Source organism: Labeo rohita, chromosome 19 (assembly GCF_022985175.1).
Source record: "Labeo rohita strain BAU-BD-2019 chromosome 19, IGBB_LRoh.1.0, whole genome shotgun sequence".
Lineage (NCBI taxonomy): Eukaryota > Metazoa > Chordata > Actinopteri > Cypriniformes > Cyprinidae > Labeo > Labeo rohita.
The window spans coordinates 30,236,805-30,261,472 of NC_066887.1; the positions used below are offsets into that span (position 1 = coordinate 30,236,805).

At 36.0% G+C, this 24,668-nt stretch overlaps 1 protein-coding gene across 2 annotated transcripts in view; it reads right to left on the reverse strand.

The window, feature by feature from the left end:
• The window catches only part of LOC127182148 (glutamate receptor ionotropic, kainate 5), a 118,810-nt gene that overhangs the window by 47,599 nt on the left and 46,543 nt on the right, over positions 1 to 24,668 (reverse strand). For both annotated transcript variants that reach the window (XM_051137284.1, XM_051137283.1), the window contains exons 4-6: positions 7,158 to 7,331; positions 5,175 to 5,339; positions 1,161 to 1,258 (exon numbers count right to left, since the gene is read on the reverse strand). In XM_051137284.1, the coding sequence (XP_050993241.1) occupies positions 1,161 to 1,258; positions 5,175 to 5,339; positions 7,158 to 7,281 (387 nt within the window). In that variant the 5' untranslated portion in view covers positions 7,282 to 7,331. The remainder of the gene's footprint in view (positions 1 to 1,160; positions 1,259 to 5,174; positions 5,340 to 7,157; positions 7,332 to 24,668) is intronic.

Consider the following 24,668-nt stretch of genomic DNA (forward strand, 5'->3'; position numbering starts at 1 on the left):
AAAAAAAAACAAAAAGATTATGTTTCTTGAACAACAAATCAGCATATTAGAATGATTTCTGAAGGATCATGTGAAACTAAAGACTGGAGTAATGATGCTGAAAATTCAGCTTTGCCTCAGAAATAAATGATATTTTAAAATGAATTAAAATAGAAAACAGTTATTTTAAATTCTTATACGATTTCATGCTATTTTATATCAAATAAATGCAGCTGTGATAAGCATAAGAGTCTTTTTTCAAATAAATAAGTAAATAAAAATAAATCACTATAAAATGTGAAAAAAATAATTGTTTTTTTTTTTTATGTAATCAATACTTTTATATACCAATGATCCATTATATTTATCCAAAAAAAAAAAAAAAAAAATGAATCTTGTATCTATCAAACTCACTGTTTGGTTGCATTCCACTTGCACAATAAGGTTGTGCAAAACTTCAGATTTTCTATTCAAAATTGAAGATTGAGAAGTTCAGTTTACAATTTAACTTAAAAAGTCTTTTAAATTCCAACGGAATGTCATTTTGAATTGAGAAAGCTGACGGAATGTTTAATTGCAATTTAAATGAAAAGAAGTAGATTCATAAAACTGCAATTGTTTAAAAATATGTTTGAAATAGACTTTCAATATTGAATTAAAGACTTGTTTAAAAGTTTAACAAATTAGTTTAAAAAAAGTCTTGAGGCCTGCAGGATTTATAGGCCTGACATCTAGAAGGACAGAATGACTGATTTTATTTTTTTATTTAGTCATTTCCAGGTTTAAATTATAATGGAAATTTGGGAATAAAAGTGCTGAACACGCAGTGTATAAATATAATACAATTTAATAACAGTAAATTAGGTGTACAAAAAAATTACTGGACTTAAATGCACGTTCATTTACGCAATATTAAATTGTTAATTGCCTGAGTGGGCACCAAAACGGCCAGATATAGGCCAATTAATCATCCTGGCTGATATATCATTCTATCTCTAACCGTAAGGAAGGAGAAGAGAGAGAAAATATGGGAAATTAGGTCAGAGGGGGAGATGCTTTTCAAGCAGCAAAGCAAAGGCACACAGGAAATAATGGCCTATGGCTCAGGAGCCTTGTAAATTTATCATTTCAAGAAATGCTCTCACAGACACATATGCAAACGCGCTTCCTTTCACTCTCACCTCTTTTTCCCCACATATATGACTGACGGTGGATCCGGAAGCAGGACTAGAGGCAGGACCAATGACAGAGACCACTCCCTTTGGCAGGATCTGACACACTGAGAGAGAGGTAAAGACGTATTATTAGAAAGAGACAGATAAATAGAGGTACCATGAGAGAGAGCGATAGAGAGCGGGGTGATAGAGCAAGACAGTGACTGAATGAGAAAGGGACAGGGTAGAGAGAGAGACAGACATTGCAGTGGGCAGAGAAAAAGCCAACGCCTTGGACGGCGTCCAGTTCTGTGTCCTGTTCCTAGATGATATATCAAATTAGGAGTCAATGCAAAGCTCTTTTTGATTAATTACATCAATAAGCACAACACAGATTTATGCTCTGCCTACAGGAGATTGCTGCTCTAATTCTACACAAGAACGAGGGGGAGAGAGAGCACACAGGGTGTATATTTAGATGAAAAGATTTTTTTCTTGCTTGCTTTTGAACTGTGTTGCATTGAAATGTTCAGGGCACTGTGCATGTGTGACATGGGTATGTAATTCATTTTGCATCAAATGAAAATCTTTATCCTGTTATATTCACATGCTGTGAGTGTGTGTTATCAGTCCTTTTCAGTCCAATGGTTTAAGGAGAACTCCACTTTCAGAACAACAATTTACAAAAAATGTACATGTACTCACCCCTTATCATCCAAGTCTTTTTTGTCTTCAGTCGTGAAGAAATTATGGTTATTGAGGAAATCATTTCAGGATTTTTCTCCATATAATGGACTTCATTGGTGCACCGATTTTGAACTTCCAAAATGTAGTTTAAATGCAGCTTCAAAGGGCTCTTAACGATCTCAGCCGAGGAAGAAGGGTCTTATCTAGCGAAACGATCTGTCATTTATTTATTTTTTATTTTTTTTCGTAAAATAAAAATTTGTTTACTTTTTAAGCACAAAAGCTTGTGTTGCACAGGCTCTGGGATGCACGTCCATGATGCTACATACTGTTGAATCACGTCGAAAGGTTATGCGGAACGTAGGCGGAACTACAGACCCAGTGTTTACAAAGCGAACACGCAAAGACTAAGAAAGTGCAAGTAAGTCAAACGCTGTTTACAAACACAAACGTACAACAATGTCGGCTGATTCTTAAGTTGTAGGAGAAAATGAGATGGAATTTTTCACTTTACTTTACCTTTTTGAGCCGGAGTACACAGACAATGAGCTTAGACGTGATCCATAGTGTCGTGGGCGCGCATCCCAGAGCCTGTGCTACACAAGCTTTTGTGCTTAAAAACTATACAAATTTTTATTTTTGAAAAAAAAAAAAAAAAGACCTCGGCTGGGATCGTTTAGAGCCCTTTGTAGCTGCATTTAACTACAGTTAACTACATTTTGGAAGTTCAAAATCGGGGCACCAATGAAGTCCATTATATGGAGAAAAATCCTAAAATGCTTTCCTCAATATCTAAACTTCATTCTGTTATGAAAGGCCCACTTTTTTAATGCAGTCAAATTATTGGCAACTAAAAATAATAATAAAGTCATATTTTTTTAGTAATTATAATTCTGCAGTAAATCTTGCCAAGAACAGCATTTATTATACTATATAAGTCCTTACTATCACTTTTTATCAATTTAACACATCCTTGCTAAATAAAAGTATTAATTCCCTTCAGAAAAAAAAAGAAAAAAAAATACTGACACCAAGCTTTTAAATGGTATTGTATATTGTTACAAAAGATTTCTATTTCAAATAAATGCTGTTCTTTTAAACTTTCTATTTATCAAAGAATGCTGAAAAAAAATATCACAGTTTCCAATAAAATATTAAGCAGCACAACTGCTTCCAACATTGATATTAAATCAGCATATTAGAATGATTTCCGAATAATCATGTAACACTGAAGACTGGAGTAATGGCTGATGCATCACAGGAATAAATTATATTTTAAAGTATATTAAAATAGATGACTAGATGTTATGAATAGATGTTATTTTAAATTGCAATAATATTTCACAATATTACTGTTTTTTCTGTATTTTCAATCAAATAAAATCCACCATTAATGAGCAAAAAAAAAAAAAAAAAAAAAAAAATCTCACTGATCCCAAACCAGCAGTGTGTGTATACATACATACATACATACACATCCATGTGTATGCATGCATGTATATACAGTATCTCACAAAAGTGAGTACACCCCTCACATTTCAGCAGTGTTTTTAGTATATCTTCATAAGAAACAATACTATAGAAATGAAACTTGGATATATTTTAGAGTAGTCAATGTGCAGCTTGTATAGCAGTGTATATTTACTGTCCCCTGAAAATAACTCAACATACAGCCATTATTGTCAGCTGCAACAAAATGGCAACAAAAGTGAGTACACGTTAAGTGATAACAGCACTATGTCATTTAACCATGCAAAGTCACACGTCCTATTCATCATGTTCATGTTTTTGTCTGCTTGACAGGACCATACAAAGTGGTGTATCTTGTATTAGAGCAGTTAAAATTTGGTGCTTTGAGCAATTCTCTCATACTGACCAATGGTTCAACAAGGCACCTCATGGCAAAGAACTCTGAAGATTTGAGAATTAGAATTGTTGCTTTCCACAAAGACGGCCTAGGCTATAAGAGCTTCAGTAACAACCTGAAACTGAGTTACAGTACTGTGGCCAGGGTCATACAGAGGTTTTCCAAGGAGGGTTCCATTCGGAATAGGCCTCGCAAGTGTTGATCAACGAAGTTGAGTGCTCATTCTGAGCGTCAGGTGCAGAACCTGGCTTCCAAAAAACAGATGCATGAGTGCTGTCAGCATTGCTTTAGAGGTTGCAAAAGTAGGTCTGCCTTTCAGTGCTCAGACCATACGCTGCACAATGCAACAAGTCGGTCCAAGAAGGAAGCCTCTTCTAAAGCTGGCTTACAAGAAAGCCCGCAAACGGTTTGCTGAAGACAACCTGTCCAAAAGCATGAATTACTGGAACCATGTCCTATGGTCTGATGAGACTAAGATAAACTTGTTTGGCTTAGACGGTTTCCAGCATGTGTGGTGATGGCCTGGTGAGGAGTACCAAGAAAATTGTGTCTCTCCTACAGTCAAGTATAGTGGTGGTAGCATCATGGTCTGGGGCTGCATGAGTGCTGCTGGTACTAGAGAGCTGCGGTTCATTGAGGGAAACATGGATTCCATTATGTACTGTACATTTCTGAAGCAGTACGTGATGCCTTCCCTTCAGAAACTGGGCCGAACGGCAGTTTTCCAACATGAAAATGACCCCAAACACACCACCAAGATGACAATTGTCTTGGCAAAGAAGGTGCAGGTGAAGGTGATCTGACCCCTACTGAGCACCTATGGGGCATCCTCAAGCGGAAGGTGGAGAAGCATCATGTGTCTAACATCCAGCAGCTCCATGATGTCATTAAAGAGGATTTAAAGAGGATCCCAACAACAACCTGTGAAGCTCTGGTGAATTCCATGCGCAGAATGATTAAGGCAGTGCTAGATAACAATGGTTTGTCACAAAATATTGACACTTTGGACACAGTTTTGACAAGTTGACCTAGGGTGTACTCACTTTTGTTGCCAGCTGTTTTGACAATAATGGCTGTATGTTGAGTTATTTTTAGGGGACAGTAAATATACACTGCTATACAAGCTGCACATTGACTTCTCTAAAATATATCCAAGTTTCATTTCTATAGTACTGTCCCTTGAGAAGATATACTAAAATAATTGCTGAAATGTGAGGGCTGTACTCACTTTTGTGAGATACGGTACATACACATACATATCCCAATTTAACCCTCAGCCTTGACTTTCCATTCCAAAGCATCCTCTAAAACTTTTCATAATCCAATCAAATTCCAATAAAAAGTCCTGTCCCACGCTACAATTTGTTCTTGCTGGATTTTCATTCAAGTTGAGGTTTCATTCAAAATTCTTCACATCACAGAAGTAAAATTGTGAATGCCGTTTGATGTGAGCACCAGTGTGTGTGTAGTCGTTTTGTTGAACTCACTTGTGTCTGTAGTCTCATACTGAGAGTCTCTCTGCAGCTCAAAGATGTCGACCTCCACACGGGCTCGTGCCGGGCCCTCCATCACACTGTTGATGTTCTCTCGGGCCAGAGCCAATGCCAACCGCTCTCCACGTCCGCACGCTGACTGATCATCTAAAATAGCAGCTGAAGAGGAACAGAAAAAGCTCTGTGTTTTGTTGCTGCTCTGGCATTTAATTGAGTTTTCTGATGTTGATGATTGAAGTTGCATTTGTTATTGTAAAAAGATGGAGTTACTCATCATGATTGAACAAAAACAAGTTTGCAGCGAATGTCGCATGTTGTGATGTTAGCTGATTAGATCGCGCTATTGAGCGCATTTCCTTTGGAGGCTTGCCAGAGATTAATTGATGCTTTATTGTTTGCAATAATCAAGACGAACATGCTGATGCTTGAAGCAATCAGTCACATGCTGTGAAGCAACAGCCAAGTACAAGCCACTTTGAAAAAGGCTCCTGCTTGAATCCGATAATAATACCTAATTTCACCTGAACTCTGCTCTAAACGGATTCAAAACGGATTAATCCTATTTTTGATGAATCGGTAAATAAATAAATAACAAAAACAATCCTAACATACATATCTGAGATTACCGCTTTACGCTTTCTGTTCTGTGTAACAGGTGCTTAGTTAAAAAAGATTAAGCCTAGTAGGAGGTCAGTACTTCAGAAGATGCGTTTAAACATTAAATCAAGAACAAGCTTTGTAGTGACTACAAATGTAGGCTTCACGCTGACACTTGCTGCCTTCATTACAAGAAAAACATTCAGGTTATCAGGAGACTCTACCAACCGATTTGCTTATCCCCCCTAAAAAAGTGTTTTATTTTTCAAATAGTGCCTGTAGATAAAGCTGGAAGAACCGAGGCAGAATTTGACCTCTTAATGGGTAGAAAGTGGACTATGTTAGTGCCGCAGTTGCATAGGTAAAGGCCAGCAGTACTGTTACTATTACTCCTGACACTAAGTATTAACCTTTCCCAGCACTTTCTGTGCTACGGACATGAATGATACCTCACATTGAGGAGAGATGTACTATTTTCACTGTGTGCATGATAAAACAGGCAAGATGATCCCATAGTTTTGAGAGGGCCCTATGAAAAGTGTTTTATTTTTTCCCAAATTCCATTTTATTTATTCGAAATTTTTTCTAAGTTTTTTTCCATTTTAATTTTTCTGAATTCTGTTTTTCCCGTTTTTATTTTTCCAGGCTCTGTTTTAATGGTTAAATTAAGTTTTTTTAAAAAAAACTAATATATTATTTTATTTCTTTTTCTTTTTCAAAAATACTGTGTTTTCACATTTTTCTGGTAAATAAATTCTAGTAAATATTCTTTAAAAAATAATGATATAATTTTGTTAGTAGTAGTACAATCATTACATTAAGTATTTTTTTTTTCTGTCACCGTTTCTTCAAGTTAAACCGTTTTGATAGTTTTGACAGGTTGCTGCGAAGACCTTTTTGTTTCTGTTTGTATACTGTATGAAATAAAGACAGCAGTTCTCAAAAGTAACAGTGACTCTAAGCAGTTATAGAGGTGTTTGTGTGTTCATGTAGTCATATATTGAGGCGGAACAGGCTGAAAACACTGTGAGCGTCTGGCACGCTTCATTATGTGTGTAGAAACTGTGCGCCTTTGCTATTCATTCGCACAGAGACACGCAGAACATGCTGGATTCATATTTAAATAGTCTTTTTGCGGCTTAATACTGACAGACACTAGTCCATATTTTGTTTTGATTCAAGTGTACTGACCTACTTTTGATTTATTCACCCAAACTTTCTGTGTTATACAGTAAATTCCATTTTAATGACTGGATTCCACGATTCTGTCCATGTTTTCCGCATCGTGGAAATCATAGGGCCCAATCACCTAGAAACACCTTAGAAACACCCTTGGAACTGAGAGATAATGTAAATATGCACTTTTGTGTGTTCTCTTACCCATCCTGACAGCTGCGAGAGCGGGCGCCTGGCTGTGAGAGGATGGGGCCATGGTCAGCAGAAGCAACAGCAGGAGGAGGAAGAGGAGGTGAATCGACAGCAGCAGCGCTGGCAGAGCCGGCATCTTCCACTGCTCCTCATGGAGAAAGGTCGTCTGGCTGCCTGCACCGCCACCTGGAGGGCAGGTACGAAATTATGCATGAGAAATCATCCACGGGCATAGATAATTAACAAAGGAACTAGGGATGCGCAATATTAAAATTCTGTCTGATACCAGTATCTGATCATTTTCATGGCCAGTAACCAAGGAATGGCTGATAGTAAAATTTGGAAGTTTTGCATTAATACATACTATTTTGGCTAAATAAAAATTAACTACAAAATACAAAAAATATAAAATTGTCATGTTAAATGCTACCAAGTAAATTCAGACATCACACCATTATACATTTTTGGGTGAACTATCCCTTTAACAGAGAAGATGAAGCAAGATGAGATCAGACAAAAGTATTTCTCACACTCTGAATCAGTAAAAGAATTATGTAAAATTATATAATATTAAAATATACAGGTGCATCTCAATAAGTTAGAATGTCGTGGAAAGTTCATTTATTTCAGTAATTCAACTCATTATGAAACTCTTATGTTTCACAATGAGTTGGTCTTATGAAGTATTCTAATTTGTTGAGATTGGTGGGTTTTTGTTAAATGTGAGCCAAAATCATCACAATTAAAAGAACCAAATGACTTAAACTACGTCAGTCTGTGAGCACTGAATTTATTTAATACACGAGTTTCACAATTTGAATTACTGAAATAAATGAACATTTCCACAACATTCTAATTTACTGAGATGCACCTGTGTATGTGACCCTGGACCAAAAAAAACAGTCATAAGAGTAAATTTCTCGAAATTGAGATTTATACATCATCTGAAAGCTGAATAAATAAGCTTTTCATTGATGTATGGTTTGATTATGGCTATCTGGAAATCTGGAATCTGATGGTGCAAAAAATCTAAATATTGAGAAAATCGCCTTTAAAGTTGTCCAAATGAAGTTCATAGCAATGCATATTACCAATCAAAAAAGTTTTGATATATTTATGGTAGGAAATTTACAAAATATCTTCATGGAACATGATCTTTACTTAATATTCTAATGATTTTTGGCATAAAAGAAAAATCGATAAATTTGACTCATACAATGAAAAAAAAGTTTTTATGCTCATCAAGGTTGCATTTATTTGATTATTTATTTGTTATTTATTTGAATATATTTTTAAATATAATTTATTCCTGTGATGCAAAGCACAATTTTCAGCATCATTACTCCAGTCTTCAGTGTTACGTGATCTTTCAGAAATCATTTCAATATGTTGATTTATTATCAATGTTGGAAACTGTTGTGCTGAATAGAAAACTATTTAAAATTGCAGTAGTATTTCACAATATAACAGTTTTTCTGTATTTTTGATCAAATAAACGCAGACTTGGTGAACTTAAGAAACTTCTTCAAAACCAATAAAAATCTGACTGATTCCAAACTTTTGAACGACAGTGTGGATTAAGGATTAACTACAGATGCGTTTAGATGACAGTAAAAGTCATTTAAATGTAAAAATAGGGGAAACTTGTATGCATAATTACATATATCCAGTACTGTCTGACATATAGCCAACACAGACTTGTACATCCCAAAAACAAACATAAGGCACGTTGACATAATTGTTTTTTTATGTATGTGTTAAATGTCTGGATGACTGACTACATTATCCAAAATGTGCAGTATACATTTGAATAATATTAGATTAAAACACACACACACACACAAACAAACAATACAACATATCAGTAAAATCAAATAAAAACTAAATAATATGCTAGATAACTAAAAGTTGGAATAACCATGGAACATTTTTACACTATTCAATGCAAACATGCAACATAGCGAGGATGTGTGAAAATAGTGCTGCAGGATTTTGCATTGAATAATGCATACTATTAAACAAATATTCAGCATACAGCACATAATGCACAACTTGCAGTAAGCAGTATGCTATTATTCCATTCCAAACATAGTCCTTGATTTTGTTTAACTTGGCTGTTGTCCACACCACTCTGTCCATGTGTTGCATCACCCACTTAAGCTATTAAAGGCTTCCTCGTTGACCATTTTGGTTTGCAAGCAGCACAAACATGCCACTTTTAAACATAATACGCCTGTTTTTTCAGTGCTCTTCACTAACACACACAGCACAGGTATATATTTCCATCCACACAACGAAAAAGTAGACATGCACAAGATGCCTGTTACTTGTCCCTGTACTGTAATATAAGCCGTACACAAGATGCTTGGGATATGATGTGATAAAATATTCAGCACCATTGCAAGAGTGTACATCACTGTTTATTAGCACCTGAAAACATATTTTCAGCAGTTGCAGTGACTGGCTGAGGTTGTTAACTGGAAACCGAAAATCACATTTTTAAAACCATGATGGATGATTCAAAATGATAATTTTGACAGAAGATAAATATTAAGGAATCTTGTATATTGTGTTTCTATACTAACATTGATTCACATAGTAACTCTAGGATATTATATAGTTTCTCTGAAGAATCACATGAGCTTGCTATGGATGGTTTTCCAAAACTTTTCAGGCATGAAAATGAGCACAGATCTTAAAATCAAATGTGTTCAGGTCACTGTAGACTTAAACAGGACTAATATAGGCGTAAATTATTGCTGCTAGCGCATGAATAACTTACCACGTGCGATAGGTTACTTCACATATGCTGCTCACAGATAAAGCACCTCTCAGAAGAGGTGCACGTGTGGAAAAAATGAGCACGTATATGAACAAAACAATAAACGAATTACCAGGGAATTCAAAAATGTACAAAAATAGGCCATGACAGAAATTTTACAACCCGGTCCGTCAAAGTGACGTATAGTGATTATTTGTAGCGCAACCTCGGCACAGGCCGCATGCTGCGATATAAAACAATTCACCACTAGAAAACCCACAACAGAATACAGAGAAGCTGGGAGAATTGAATGCAGCCAGAAGAAACAGACTCCGAAATGGCTTTGGGAGACAAAGAGGAGAGCGAGAAAGATTGAACGCTTGACGAATGCAGCATAATAGAGCCAAAAGGACTCCAGTCTGCTGTATGTGTGTGCGTGCATGGGCCGCACAAAACGGAGACACAAGTCAACCTAAAGATCAAGAGCCTCATCCCTAAAGCCGCCGTCAATCCTGGGCTGCCTGTGTTTGAGTTTGTCAACAGCTTGATTTGTATTGGCCTTCCCCGGCTCCATGAAGTAAATGTTTATCTTTCCTGCCAATAAGGCCCTTTGAATGCATTCAAATTGAAGTCTGAATGGAACCAAAATGAAGTGAGCGAACCAAAAAGGGAGGAGAGGACAGAAGAAAGACAGCCGGGATGAGATAGCGCGCAAGAGAAAGCAGAAATAGCGTGGAGAGAAAGATGAAAGTAAACCGAAGATAGTGAGAGGAGAGAGGGGAGGAAGAAAAAGAAAGTATTAACACACACAAGTAAACACCACATGAGGCGACAGCATGCTGAATGGGCAGAAATTCAAGCTTGGCTCTTTCAGTTATTTAACTGTTAGCTTTCCCATACACCAGCATTGAATTTAACAGTCAATGTAATTGCCTGCAGGCTCACCTAATCAATGGAGCTCTGCTTTCACTCTCTATAACAATATATAACGTGTTTAACACATCCTAAGACTGATGCACGAACATTCACACCTTGTTAACCTTTACAAATCTCAACAGTGACCAACTGTCTTCTTGGCCCAGTGGCCTGGGTTAGAGAAGTCATTTTACTAATGAGTGAATTAAATCATTTTGAAGTACCACACAAGCTGTTGTACAAAATATCAACAAGGCTGTTGACGCAGGCCTTCGAACATAGAAGCACAATTCAGAAGCAATCTAATTGTAATACAAATGAATTCAATAAAAACCATAAAAACATGCAAAAAACAAAAAAACAAGAACACTGACTCCACACTTCTGAATGGTAAATATATATATATATATATATATATATATATATTATATATATATATATTTATATATATGCGCACACACAGTACAATTCATAATTTAAAGAATTAGTTCACTTCCAGATTAAAGGGTTTTTGAGGAAAACATTCTAGGATTTTTCTCCATATAGTGGACTTCAGTTGGAGCCAACGGGTTGAAAGACCAAATTGCAGTTTCAGTGCAGCTTCAAAGGGTTCTACATGATCCCAGCTGAGGAATAAAGGTGTTATCAAAAAAAATTCAATTAAATTATACTTTTTAACCACAAATGCTCATCTTGCACTAGCTCTGTGATGTGCATCCGCGATTTCGTTTTGCATTACGTAATCATGTTGGAAAGGTTAGTTCTTCATCAGTTCTTACTCCGGTTCAAAAAGGTAGGACAAGGCAAAACACTCATTTTCTTCTCCAACTTCGAAATCGTCCGACATCACCGTTTTACCTTTTTTTGCACGTTCGCTTTGTAAACACTGGGTCGATACTTCCGCCTACCCCATGCATGACCTTTCCAATGTGACTACATAATGCATGAAGTTAAGCTAGTGCAAGATGAGCATTTGTGGTTAAAAAGTATACCCATTTCTTTTGTTTTTTTTGGTTTTTTTTTTTAGAAACTGACAGATAATTTTGCTATAAAGGCCCTAGAGCCATTTGAAGCTGCACTGAAACTGCAATTTGGACCTTCAACCTACTGGCTCCGATTGAAGACCACTATATGGAGAAAAATCCTGGAATATCTTCCTCAAAAACCTTAATTTCTTTTCGACTGAGGAAATAAAGACATGAAGATCTTGGATGTCATGGGGGTGAGTAAATGATCGAGAAATGTTTATTCTGGAAGTGAACTAATCCTTTAAAGACATGCAACTCTGTGTAAATATGAAGGAAGCCCTAAATGCTTAATTATTTTGTGGGCTTTGCTTTGTTATCAATGTATTGTCTAATAACAAAAGACAGCTATTGTCTTTTATACTTTAACAACAAAACATCCCATATTAACTAACCTGAAAAATGGTAACAAATTAGTGGGTCTCACTACAGCATTACATGTAGTGTATTACATAAGTATCAGTTCTGCTAGTAAAACATTTATCCTTTCATAATAACCTTAGAGCTCATATCAAATCTCCATGACATTTGAAATGCCAGTTTTGTTTCAGAAGCCCATCTGGTACAATGTACATACAGAAATACATCCTGTTCTTAGATGGGGGTAAGACAAATGCTAAGCATCAGGCCGGTGATAAAGCATAAGCAATTCCATATATCTTCTATTCTTGACCTTAAAGAAAGTCGTTTTAGTGCCGCCTCTAGATGCTGTTTTAAGAAGAACTGAGAGGCTCTGACCTTGCTGGGCTTTTGATCGAAGGCAAAGATAGCACTTAAGACTGTGCTTTTAAGACTTTTGGGAGTCTAAGTACCGAGAGTCTCAAACAAAATAAAACTACAGAAATTGTCAGGTATTGAAGAAGACAGGTTTTAGACTAGACCGCGGAATATATTCCAGGCAGACGCTGCTCCCATGCTGTCAAATCCAATATCCTAATTCTCACATTACACCTCAAACACTGTCCTGCGGTTTCATTCGGATTTACTTTGGAACAGCCACTCCAAGCCAACTGGCTGTGATCCTTCTCCACAGGCCGTTAGAAGAAGAAAAAAAAATGTTAAAACAGTGTTCCTAATATGCCTGTCACCCTGACTGTAATGCGTCTCTGTGTTCGAGACATGAATGCGGCTCATCCTGTGAGGTTGAGGCAAATAAAAAGGTTTGTTTGCCTCAGAGGCAGCGGTGGCATGGCATCCATGCTGCCTCGGATACTATAATGAAGGGATAATCCTCTCATTTAGCCACAGACAGGGGATATATTTCACTCTCTTTTTGTGATGGGTGAGGTGTGTGTGTATAACGGTGCATAACGGAGCAGCAAAATAAACATTAAAACACTAGCAAGATGAAGGGGTAACTGGGAGGAACAGCTTGGGATGACTGGACTGTGACAGAAATAGACAAACACACAGTGTCATCTGGACAGAGGAGTTGGTGGCTTGTTGAACGAAAAGGGATGATATAAAAATATAAACCTGAAGCGTCTTCAAAAAAGCAAACCATTAAAGCAGTCCATACAACTTGCGCACTAAATGCCTTCTAAAGCCATTTAAAGCTCATATGAGGAACAGACTGAAATGTATACAGAATTTCTGGGTGAGCTATTTCTTTAAAAACGGGATTGTTTGCAATTTTTAACTGTTAAATGAAAAAAAAATAGCCAAGGCACATTATACAAGAAATAGCTCAAAACTTAAAATATTAGCTGTAGGTATACCGCTGTTCTACTAACAAGTTTGACAAAATATCCAATTAGAGAAATTAAAGAAAAGTAACCACTTTAGTGCAAAAGAAGATTCAAATAAAAAATTTGGAAGGTTACAGCTGTCAGAAATTAGTAGAGGCCCTTGCTTTGAATGACTTTGAGTCATTCATTTGTAGTGGGTTTCTTACCCATAACTTTGTCAACAACGATTTTCCAGAGATTTTCAATCGGGTTTAGATCAGGACTCTGACCCGGCCATTTCATTATTTCAATGTTCTTAGCTTCAAGGAACTGCTTTCCCTGTTTTACAGTGTGATGGGGGCATTGTTTTGCATGAAAATTGTAGACTGATTGGGAGATGCTTGCAGGGAAGGTACCGCATGTTGCTGAAGGAGGTACTGACAAACATTTGCATTCACCGTACCATGTATCTGTATAAGAGGCCCATCTCCCTCCTCTACCTTTCACTGACTTCGTTACCCACTTTGGGCTTCAGTATTTGCACAGTTTAATGCTGAACAAAATGTTTCCCACCAGACCCAAACAAATTAAACTCGTTCTAATCACTATAGTGAACTTTGGACCAGTTCTCCTCTATCCACAACTCCTCCTCAGCAAAGGTGAGCTTAGCCTTTTGATTCTTTCTGCAGATCAGAGGCTTGGTCAATGCACTTTCAGTCCGACTTCTCTTAAACAAGTCGAGATCCTTACCCTGTTCAGCACTGAACTGGCAAGCAATTCCAGCTGCAGTGTTGAATCGATTCCTCATTGAGAGTCTCAGCATTATCCTGTCTTCTCATGCATTTGTCTTACATTGACAACCAGCTTTTTGGGGGGACTTGAATGAATTAGTGTCATTGTAAACCTGCAATATTTAAGAAATTACAGATTTGTAATGACCAACTTTTCTCATAGTGGCTGAAAGGGTCATCCCTTTGGCCTTCATCTGGACAACCTCGTGTAACAGCGTTTCAGTCACTTTAGAATGGCTCGCTATCCTGCAATCTCAGTGAAAACTGGAGGAATGTTTGACATATAATTAGGGCTGCACAATAAATTGCGATAACATCACAATCGATATTAGGAAAAACTGCAATATTCATGCACACTTCTTGTTAATGAAGCACGGTTCTGTGATCAGTAGTAAATCCAAACAGAAGATTTAAAGGAGAAGTCCACTTCCAGAACAACAATTTACAGATAATGTACTCACTCCCTTGTTATCCAAGGTGATGTCTTTCTTTCTTCAGCCGTAAAGAAATTATGTTATTTGAGGAAATTCTGTTATTGAAGCCGCATTTAAACTGCATTTTCAGACTCGGGGCACCATATCAGTCCATTATATGGAGGAAAATCCTGAAATGTTTTCCTCAAAAAACACAATTTCTTTAAGACGGAAGAAAGAAAGACATGAACATCTTGAATGACAAGGGGGTGGGTACATTATCTGTAAATTCTGCTTTCATTGATTCAACGTGACTAATAAACACATGACTATGACAATATATGGCAATATATATAATACTATGAAATATGTTGCATGCTTTTTCTGTGTAAGAAGCCACATCTCACAGAGGAATTTATTTCAAACATCCAACTGACGTTATGAAGTGAGTTTGGAGTAAAAAACTTTATTAAATGTGGTATTTTCACATGCAGATGGAGCAGCATTTATTACACAGTGCCGTAGTTCACAAACAACTCTATTATCAAAGTGTGATTTCATAATGGTGTATAATATGATGTATAATATCAATGATATCGTCTGTATGGTTTTGCATAGCTTGTCAGAGAACTACGGCTCTGTGTAGTAAATGCTGCTCAATCTGAAAGCATGCACGTGATGGAGATTTACTACTGATTACAGAATCGGCTTTACTGACAAGATGCGCATGGAAATTGCATGCAATTTATCGTGCTGCCCTACATATAATGAAGGAAATTAGCACCAGGTGGCAAATTAACACCAATAACTTGGAGGCATCTGTAAGTGTTCTCTAATCTTGATCAGAGTACTTTTTCATATATTTTATTTGTGTTTTACACTGTGCTTCAGAATACAATATATGATATATGTTAAATTGCCCTTCTACTTCTTTTAGGATAACTTCAAATAGGACTAAACAGTGATACTGCAATTTAGAAAATTACATGTTCTCTAATTTTGATCTCCATTCTATATATATATATTCACCAAGACTGCATATATTGTGGAAAAACAATAATAATGTAAAATATCATTACAATTTAAAATAACTGTTTTCCATAATAATATATTCTAAAATGTAGGGCTGGGTGATCTTATCGAATAATTTGAATTTAATGCTTTGACAATATGCCAGTGACACCAGTAAAGACAAAAGAATGATCCAACTGCATTGCGGCGCTCATATGGCTAGGCAAAATTCACACAGAATGTGCTTTTGTGTTGACAAAGATGCAACATGGGCAGTGGAATAGGAAAAATCATGCAAAAAGATAGAACTTCTTTTAACTTGAGCAGCGTGTTTTTAGAATGCCCTTTTTAATGCATGAGACGCTGCAAGAGATGCAAGTGCAACAGTCAAATGCATCCATGTTTACATAGAAAAAACAATAGAAAGCAGCAAAATCGAATAAAAAACCTGTAAAGAACTACTGCTGTATATCTGATATTTCATGTTTGCATCTTGATGACAGGCTGCTGTTTATTGTTTTTACAGAACATTTATAGTTAATAATAGTCTGCAGTTGAATTTGAATTAATGACTTTTAAAATTTTTGAAAGCATGTTTCTCGTATTATTTCTTAACATATAATATGTATACTGTAAGTAGTTGTACTTCATTTTTGTAAAAACGTGATGCATTCTTTTACAGTAATGTGCTGATTTGCCCTTCATGCACAGATTTTGGTGAAAATAAAATGAGGATTTAATGAAGAAGAGACATCAAGAAACAATTAGGATGATGAGAGGAATAAGTCAAAAAAAAAATAAGTTTGTCATTGACCTTTAGAGATAGATTTAGACCCTGCTCATGTTTCAACAGTCTGCAGTCTGTGCAGACAGGGTGTGCGTCTTATTTAGTCAGTGCCTCAGGCTTGAGCTCGTGACCATCGTCTCGGGTTGTGAAAGGAGCCATCATCTGTCCCAACACAAAATGACACTGACTTCTCCCTACTTCTTCACTCACAAGCACTGTTTCTCTCCAGACCTTTTTCTCGTCACCTTCACAAATTGTCAGCCCAAGGCTACACATGCCATACACTCTGCCACAAACAAACCCCCTCCAGATGCTAAAAATAAACACCCATGTGGCTAACTAACTGTCCTCTGTTACAGAGGAGCCAATATTAACTGGCCATTTTTATCTTGTATTCATATCTTAAAGATGTATTCTGGCCTTTTGGCTTCAAAACTGCATTCAAACTGTGCACTACACCAAAGCTCTGACAGTTTTCAAAATGCAAAGGCATTTCAACACTAAATACCTCTTCAAAAGCAAAACCATTAAATAAGCAGGTGCAAGCAAACTGGCATTTTCAACTTAATTTATTCTGTATTATTATATGACCTACAGAATTGAGGAGAAAGCAGCAATGAGTGCATTTGAACAACAAAACATTGGTGACAATGCAATATTTTAAATAGAAAGGCTTTACAAGCAAAGTCTGTATAAAAATCTGGGCAGATTGATCTGAACAGTGCTGAAAGAGAGCAAACATTACCTAATGCAGAGATTTATTAGGTGTAATGTAAGATGCATAAGGCTAAGAATATTCAAAAATAATACTGAGTGCAATTAAAATCTTTTTAAAACAAGTCAGTTCAATTGGTGTCTATATTTGAATTATAGATTGAATTCTGCATAACTGTTTGTCAGTATTATGTTTCAGTAACATATTTTATAAATCAAGACTAAAATTGAACTCAAATTACATTGGTTCAGATACAAATAGGTGATTTGCTCTTTAAACTATACAAAAGGACTATATTCCCTATATATGTCTGATTAGACTGCCCATGCAATATACAGTCTGTAAGACTACTGAAACCACATATTGCAGTAAATACTGCTAATTGACTTTCCAGTCAAAAAAACAACAGTGTGGTCTAAAATGGACTAATGTTCTTTCAAAACATGTGAATCCCCTAAATGTCTCCAAAAATTCATGAAGACAAAGTAAACCATAATGTCCACCATTTTCAGTCATTTTTGCCATGTCCCCACGCCTCATAATTGAATCACAAAATCAAAGGAGCATGAAAGAAAAAAGACAAAAAATGAGAAAGAACAGGGTGAGCGTGAGGGCAAGAACAACATTTCAGAACAACTGTATTCAAGGATTTGCGAAGACAAGGAACAGACAGCATAAAGCACTTGAGGCCGAGATGCTGTGTTCAACATTGTTGTTGTCATACCATTTTATGAGCTGTTCAACATTAAATATTTACATTCGGAGGCAATTAGTGGTTCTGGGAACGACAACCACCGGGGTGCCAAGGACATCCTTTTCTTTTAATTAACTTTCCCTCAGGAAAATAACGGAATGTTTCAACCCCGCTATCATAAATGATGACATGATTAGACAATATAGCTCGTCTCTGATAGCGCTGAAAGCATTTATGGATAGCATTAAAGCATGTCCTACTTGTTATTTTGCGCCTTTATTTCTAGAAAGTGCTCCTCCAGCTAGCTTCTGCTCTCAAACAATTAATAATCCCTAAGGTGGACGGATGATTAAAAATTCGAAGCGGGAGCCCCCGTTTCAAGTTTTTAAATGAGTGGCCTCCCTCATTTGAGCAAAGTCAGGAGGAGGCTGATGGGACTAAATTTAGCAGAGGAGGCGAGAAAGAAAAGCATTCAACCTCCCACCTAGCAATAATGTCCTCCCTTTGCTTCCTGTGAGGATTCAATTTGACAAAACAGTCAAATATTGCTGCAAAATGCCAGCTGTGCATTTAATCATTGTTGCTGCAATTATGACACACAAGTGTCCTTTAAAGTCAAGCTCTGGAGTCATCCGTAAAACACGAAATAGATAAAGATTGTTTCCCTTTCTTGAAACAGGCACTTTTTACAACTGAAATCGACCCTACATGGCTTGCAATTAATGTTGTTAAACCTGTAGTTAGGCAAATATATGGCCATTATCAGAGTGATACAGTACATTAATCGGTAGAGAAAACAGATAAAATGTAATTACATTCATGAATTTGGCAGGCACTTTTATCCAAATCGACTTACGCTGCATTCAAAGCATGCATTTTATCAGTTTCTTTGAGAAATAAACCCATGGCTTTGGCGTTGCAAGCGACATGCCCTGCTGTTTGAGCTATATGAGCTCCCACACACTCCAGAGGCAAACCTGCTGACAAGGCAGCAACACAACACATTAAATTGAAAATTAGAACAGTAATGGAAAGAGCGGCTAAGGCTCATCTAGTAAAAGACCTTATATATGGCCAAGTCTATTTTTAGGCCAATATTTAGGCATTTTGAGATCATCGCCACTGGCTGACTATCAGAAGTGAAACTTCTACCTTGTAACAACAATATGTTGTTAATAGACAACGCTTCACAAAAAAAGATGGATCTTAAAAAGTTAACATGTATTAAGTAGTACCATATGTGATCCTGGACCACAAAACCAGTCATAAGGGTAATTTTTTTTTTCAATTGAAATTTATACATCATGAAACGTAAAAAAAAAAAAATCTTCCCATTGACATATGGTTTGTTAAGATAGGACAATATTAGGCTGAGATACAACTATTTGAAAATCTACTCATTACAAAATTAGGTTTTGATACATTTACGGTAGGAAATTTACAAAATATCTTCATGGAACATGATCTTTACTTAATATCCTAATGATATTTGGCATAAAAGAAAAATTAATAATTTTAACCCAAACAATGTATTTTTGGCTATTGCTACAAATATAACCACGCTACTTAAGACTGGTTTTGTGGTCCAGGCTCACATATAATCCTGAAGAACCCTTTTTTTGAAATGTGTTCAGGGTTCTAAATTCCCTCCTTTTTGTTTTCAAATCTGTAACTGTCAGAGTCATTATTGATTTTCTGGAGCTCAACTGTCCAACTACACACTGCCAACACAATCGCAACAGGTAAATTATTTATTTCTTAAAATGTCTATGCATTTTAACTTTTTTTTCCATTGCAACTGGTTTCTTTCCAATCATGCCTTTTTCTGTTTTCATTTTTTTTTTAACCTTTTAAAACAGCTGTGACTAGCTCTGTTCAGTTAAGGATACTTCACTCCTCCACTAAGTGAGTAAAAAAGAAAAGAAAAAACATTAAATCTGTACCATAACTTTGTATCACTTTATCCTTTTACCATCATGAAGGGCTCATGCTCCTTCATTTATAAACATAATTCTTTTTTAAACAAATGGAGGAAACACATTCTCATTCTAAACTCATTTGTGTATTTCTACCCAGATGCTGTCACATCCCACAACCTCGTCACCTGCAGAGTAAAGCTGCTACTCAAAATGCACACATAATGATAGATTTAAAAGCATCATAAAGGGTTGCGAAGAGATCTCTCTGGAACTTAATTGCATTGTCTTCAGTGCATCTGCTCTGTGTTTCTTGTACAGTATGTATTAATGTTCAATGTCAGTTGTCATGTCATGTATTAATGTATTCACCTGAAAACTGTTGTTAGAGTGCTTGTCACTTCTGCTACAGTTTCCCATGTCAATAAAAAAGTACCTAATTGACACGGCTTGCCATTTAAAAGCTATTTACAAGGCTACAAGATATTATAAGACCATACATATGGAGAAGTAAAAACGATATCAATTAGTATTGTTGAAAAACAAATATTGATGAAAATAAACCACTATTAAAAAAGGTTCTTTATAACAATATTAAACAATTAGTTTACTTAGAGAATACAAATTTCCTGACAATTTACTCACCCCTATGTCATCCAAGATGTTTATGTCTTTCTTTCTTCCTCCATATAGTGGACTTCAATGAGGATCAATGGGTCAAAGGTCTAAATTGCTGTTTCAACACAGTTTCAAAGGGCTCTACACATTTCATTTTCTAATATATATATATATATATATATATATGTGTGTGTACTTTTTAACTACAAATGCTCATCTTGCAGTAGCTCGTCCTCATGCATTAGGTAGTAATGTTGGAAAGGTCATGTGATGACGTAGGCAGGAAGGCCGATCCAGTGTTTGCAAAGCAGACATGCAAAGAAAGTGAGCAAATGAGATGGAGTTCTTCACCCTACCCTACCTTTTTAAACCAAAGTACACAGATGAAGTACTAACCGCATGTAACCTTTCCAACGTGACTACGCAATGCGTGAGGAGACGCAAGTGCATTGCACAATTAGTGCAAGATGAGCATTTGTGGATAAAGAGTATATAAATTACTTTTTTTTTTTTTTTTTTTTTTTTTTTTTTAAGAAAATGACCAGTTGTTTTGCTAGACAAGACCCTTATTCCATGGCTGGGATTGTGTATAGCCCTTTGAAGCTGCAATGAAACTGCAATTTGGACCTTCAACCCATTGGCTCCCATTGAAGTCCACTATATGGAGAAAAATCCTGGAATGTTTTCCTCAAAAACCCTAATTTCTTTTCAACTGAAGCGATTGAAGAAAGACATGAACATCTTGGATGACATGGGGTGAATAAATTATAAGGAAATTATCAAATTATTCTGGAAGTGAACCAGTCCTTTAAGGTCCTTTATACTACGACACTGTTGAATGCTTGAATCTGATTGGTTGACAAACATTTTAAGGTGTACAGTTATTTTCAGGGAAGCGCATAGCTAAAGTAGTTCCAGGCAGATTTGAACCGCATTGCATGTCCATATCACTTCGCCAAAAGATTTCAGTTTTTTTTTAAATGTCCTTATAGCCTAAAACATGAAAAGAACCAAAACCCACAACACTGAACAAGCAAATAATAAACTCTCTGTCTCCCGCTCTCTCTCCCATACAAACACACATGCATAAAGTAAAGTGGACACAAACTCGCACAGAAACGTTGCTCTGCTGCTCTGACGATTTTATCAGTAAATTAGTTTAGCAACATCAAACCTACGTGTCATTTCTCACTAGCGAGGTATGGTGCTATTCTTGAAACAGATAAACTTACAATTTTGCTATTAGTAGAAATGCTGCTGTCGAGAGACCCTCGTGTCATTCTAAACCCATATGATTTTCTTTCTAGGTAGATGTTAACCATTTTTGTCTATACAATGAAAGTCAATAGGGTTTAAAACAACAATGAAAGTTTCATTTCTTCATCTTTTTAGGTTACTTATATATTGGTCATCCTGTTGTCTCGATATCATTATCAACATCAGACATTAAAAAACCTGTATCTGACAATCAGTATTGTCATTTTGCAAGTACACAGTTTTATCACTTTCCACTTTAGATTGTATAATTTATCTGCCGTGTAGACAGTGTATAACAATAAATGTGAGAACTGGCTGTTAAGTAGAGCTGGAGATATTTGTTTACTTAAATTGTTGCATGTGATGGTGGGAAATCAGTCGGTGTGCCGCAGCGGGATGTGTTGTAAACATTCCCTTCATATCAACTCTTTAGAGTATGGCTTACGGCCATACCACCCTAAGCATGGCCGATCTCGTCTGATGACTCAACTTCCTGAAGTCGATAGAAGCAGATGGTAATGATAGCATGCTACAGATGCACTAGCTTTTAGCAGTCACACTGCCAAGACTGCAGGTGTAGGATTTGAGATTACAACACCAACAGTAGATAAGCGGCATGATTGTGGATTACACATGTATCAACGGGTCCCAGGTAACAAAGCCGGATTCCGAACATAAAGCCAGATTACAAAACATAAAGCCGAGGTGGCGACATTAAGCCAGATTACTAGCTTTGGGAAGAAATAAATACATTTCCAAGAGGTGGTTTCATTGCAAGCTCTGTTAAATCTACCTAAAAATGCTGTCATTTTTGATAGGGGTGGAAAGGAATGGATTTCATGGTCTATTCATAATTTGAACAGTTCTACTGCCTTCATCCCGGTACTGTACTTGTGGTTAAGTAATATCGTGGTATCTGCCAGTGGAAGTGAAGGAAATGCTTGAAAGACTCCATCGATTGGCCAATGACGCTGATGTGTTATTGTTACATTTAGGTCATTTCCTGACATCAAGGAAAAGATATTGAGTCAGTAAGAACGGTTTCTATTCATACTCATATTCATTCTTACTCACACGGTTAGATAATCCTCCCCAGACCTTTTAGTGAGAACTCCAAAGGGCAGAAGGGCACCTTGCTGAGCTCGGGTCTTTCTGCTGTGAAACCTCTAGAACAGATGGCGATTTTTTTTTTTTTTTATTTTGGGTAACTTTCGAGGACTCCTCCTCTTCTAACTATTGGTAGCTGTTCGGAGGTTTAAACAGTGAAATCTTATTACATAAAAGGTATGTTATCACAGTCAATTATCTGTTTCTGCTGAGAACCTACTGTATAGCCTTATATATATATATACATATATATATATATATATATATATATATATATATACTCTATCCAAAAAGTATTCAAAAAGAGATAGCGGTAGTATTTAAGTGGTGCATCTTTTTTTATCACCACTAACTTGTCATCTCTTATAATCTTTTTCTTTGTTCTTGTCTGCTCTCATCCAAATCACTGGAATTTAATATTATTTTTATGCAGGGCCAGATCTAGCCTGCTCTGATTGTTGAGGGGATGTTCTCCTCATTTCCTGTCATCGTTAGGAGTCCTGTCAAAACAGAAAAAAAAAATCTGATTTATTTATAAAAATGTATTCATAAAAGTTTTTTTTACTTAAAGAAGAATTACAAACATTACATTTTGAATGTTTGGGGGCACATTCTTTTAATGAGCAAGGATGTATTAAATTGGCAGTCATAGTAAAAACTTTTACATTGTTTAAAAAAAAATACATGTTAAACTGTCTATTCAGTTGAACTCTTGACAAAATGTATTCATGTATTTATAATATTGATAATAATAAATGCTTCTTGAGCGGCAAATCAGAATATTAGAAAGGTTTCTGAAGGATCATGTGACACTGATGACTGGAGTAATGATATAAATATATTTTTAATGTTTTTTTAAAGAAGTCTCTTATGCTTACAGTTGCATTTATTTGATTGAAAATACAGGGGAAAAAGTAATATATTAAATATTATTGCAATTTAAAATTACAGTTTCTATTTTAATATACTTTAAAATATAATTTATTTCTGTGACGCAAACCTGAATTTTCATCAGCCATTACTCCAGTCTTCAGTGTTACATGATCCATTTGAAATCATTCTAATATGTTGATTAATTATCAATGTTAAAAATCAGTTGTGCTGCTTAATATTTTTTGGAAACTTTGATACTTTTTTCAGGATTCTCTGATGCATAAAAAGTAAAAAAAAAAAAAAAAAGAACTGCATTTATTCATAATATAAATCTTTTCTACCATTTAACACATCCTTGCTGAATAAAAGTATTAATTTCTTTCAAAGAAATTTTTCAACGTTTATTCATCAAAGAATCCTGAAAAAAAGTATCACAGGTTCCAAAACAAACAAATAAATATTACTGAAGACTGGAGTAATGATGCTGAAAATTCAGCTTTGCATCACAGGGATAAATTATATTTTAAAGTATATTAAAATAGAAAACTACTATTTTAAATTGCAATAATATTTCACAATATCTGTTTTTTTCTGTATTTTTAACCACAGCTTTGATGAGCAGGAAAGACTTTTAAAAATCTTACTGATCCCAAACTTTTGAATGGCTGTTTATATGCGTTTTATATATATTACATATGGGTGGATGGATGGATCACAGATGTGGATGAAAATGGAGGAATTGCCCATCCGTAAAGCTCTGTCAGCCACTCAGAAATGAGCAGAATAATAATTTGTACACTGCACTTAAATTATGCTCAAAAACTTCAGTGCTGGAAGCATGCGAGGGAAAATTTGTGGTGGCCAGGCCCACCCCAGCACCCTGCTAAATTTAGATCTGTACATCTGTACCGACTCTTGGACCAAAGCTGCTGATAGACTGATTAACATCGGCCTCTCCATCCTCTCACCTGTG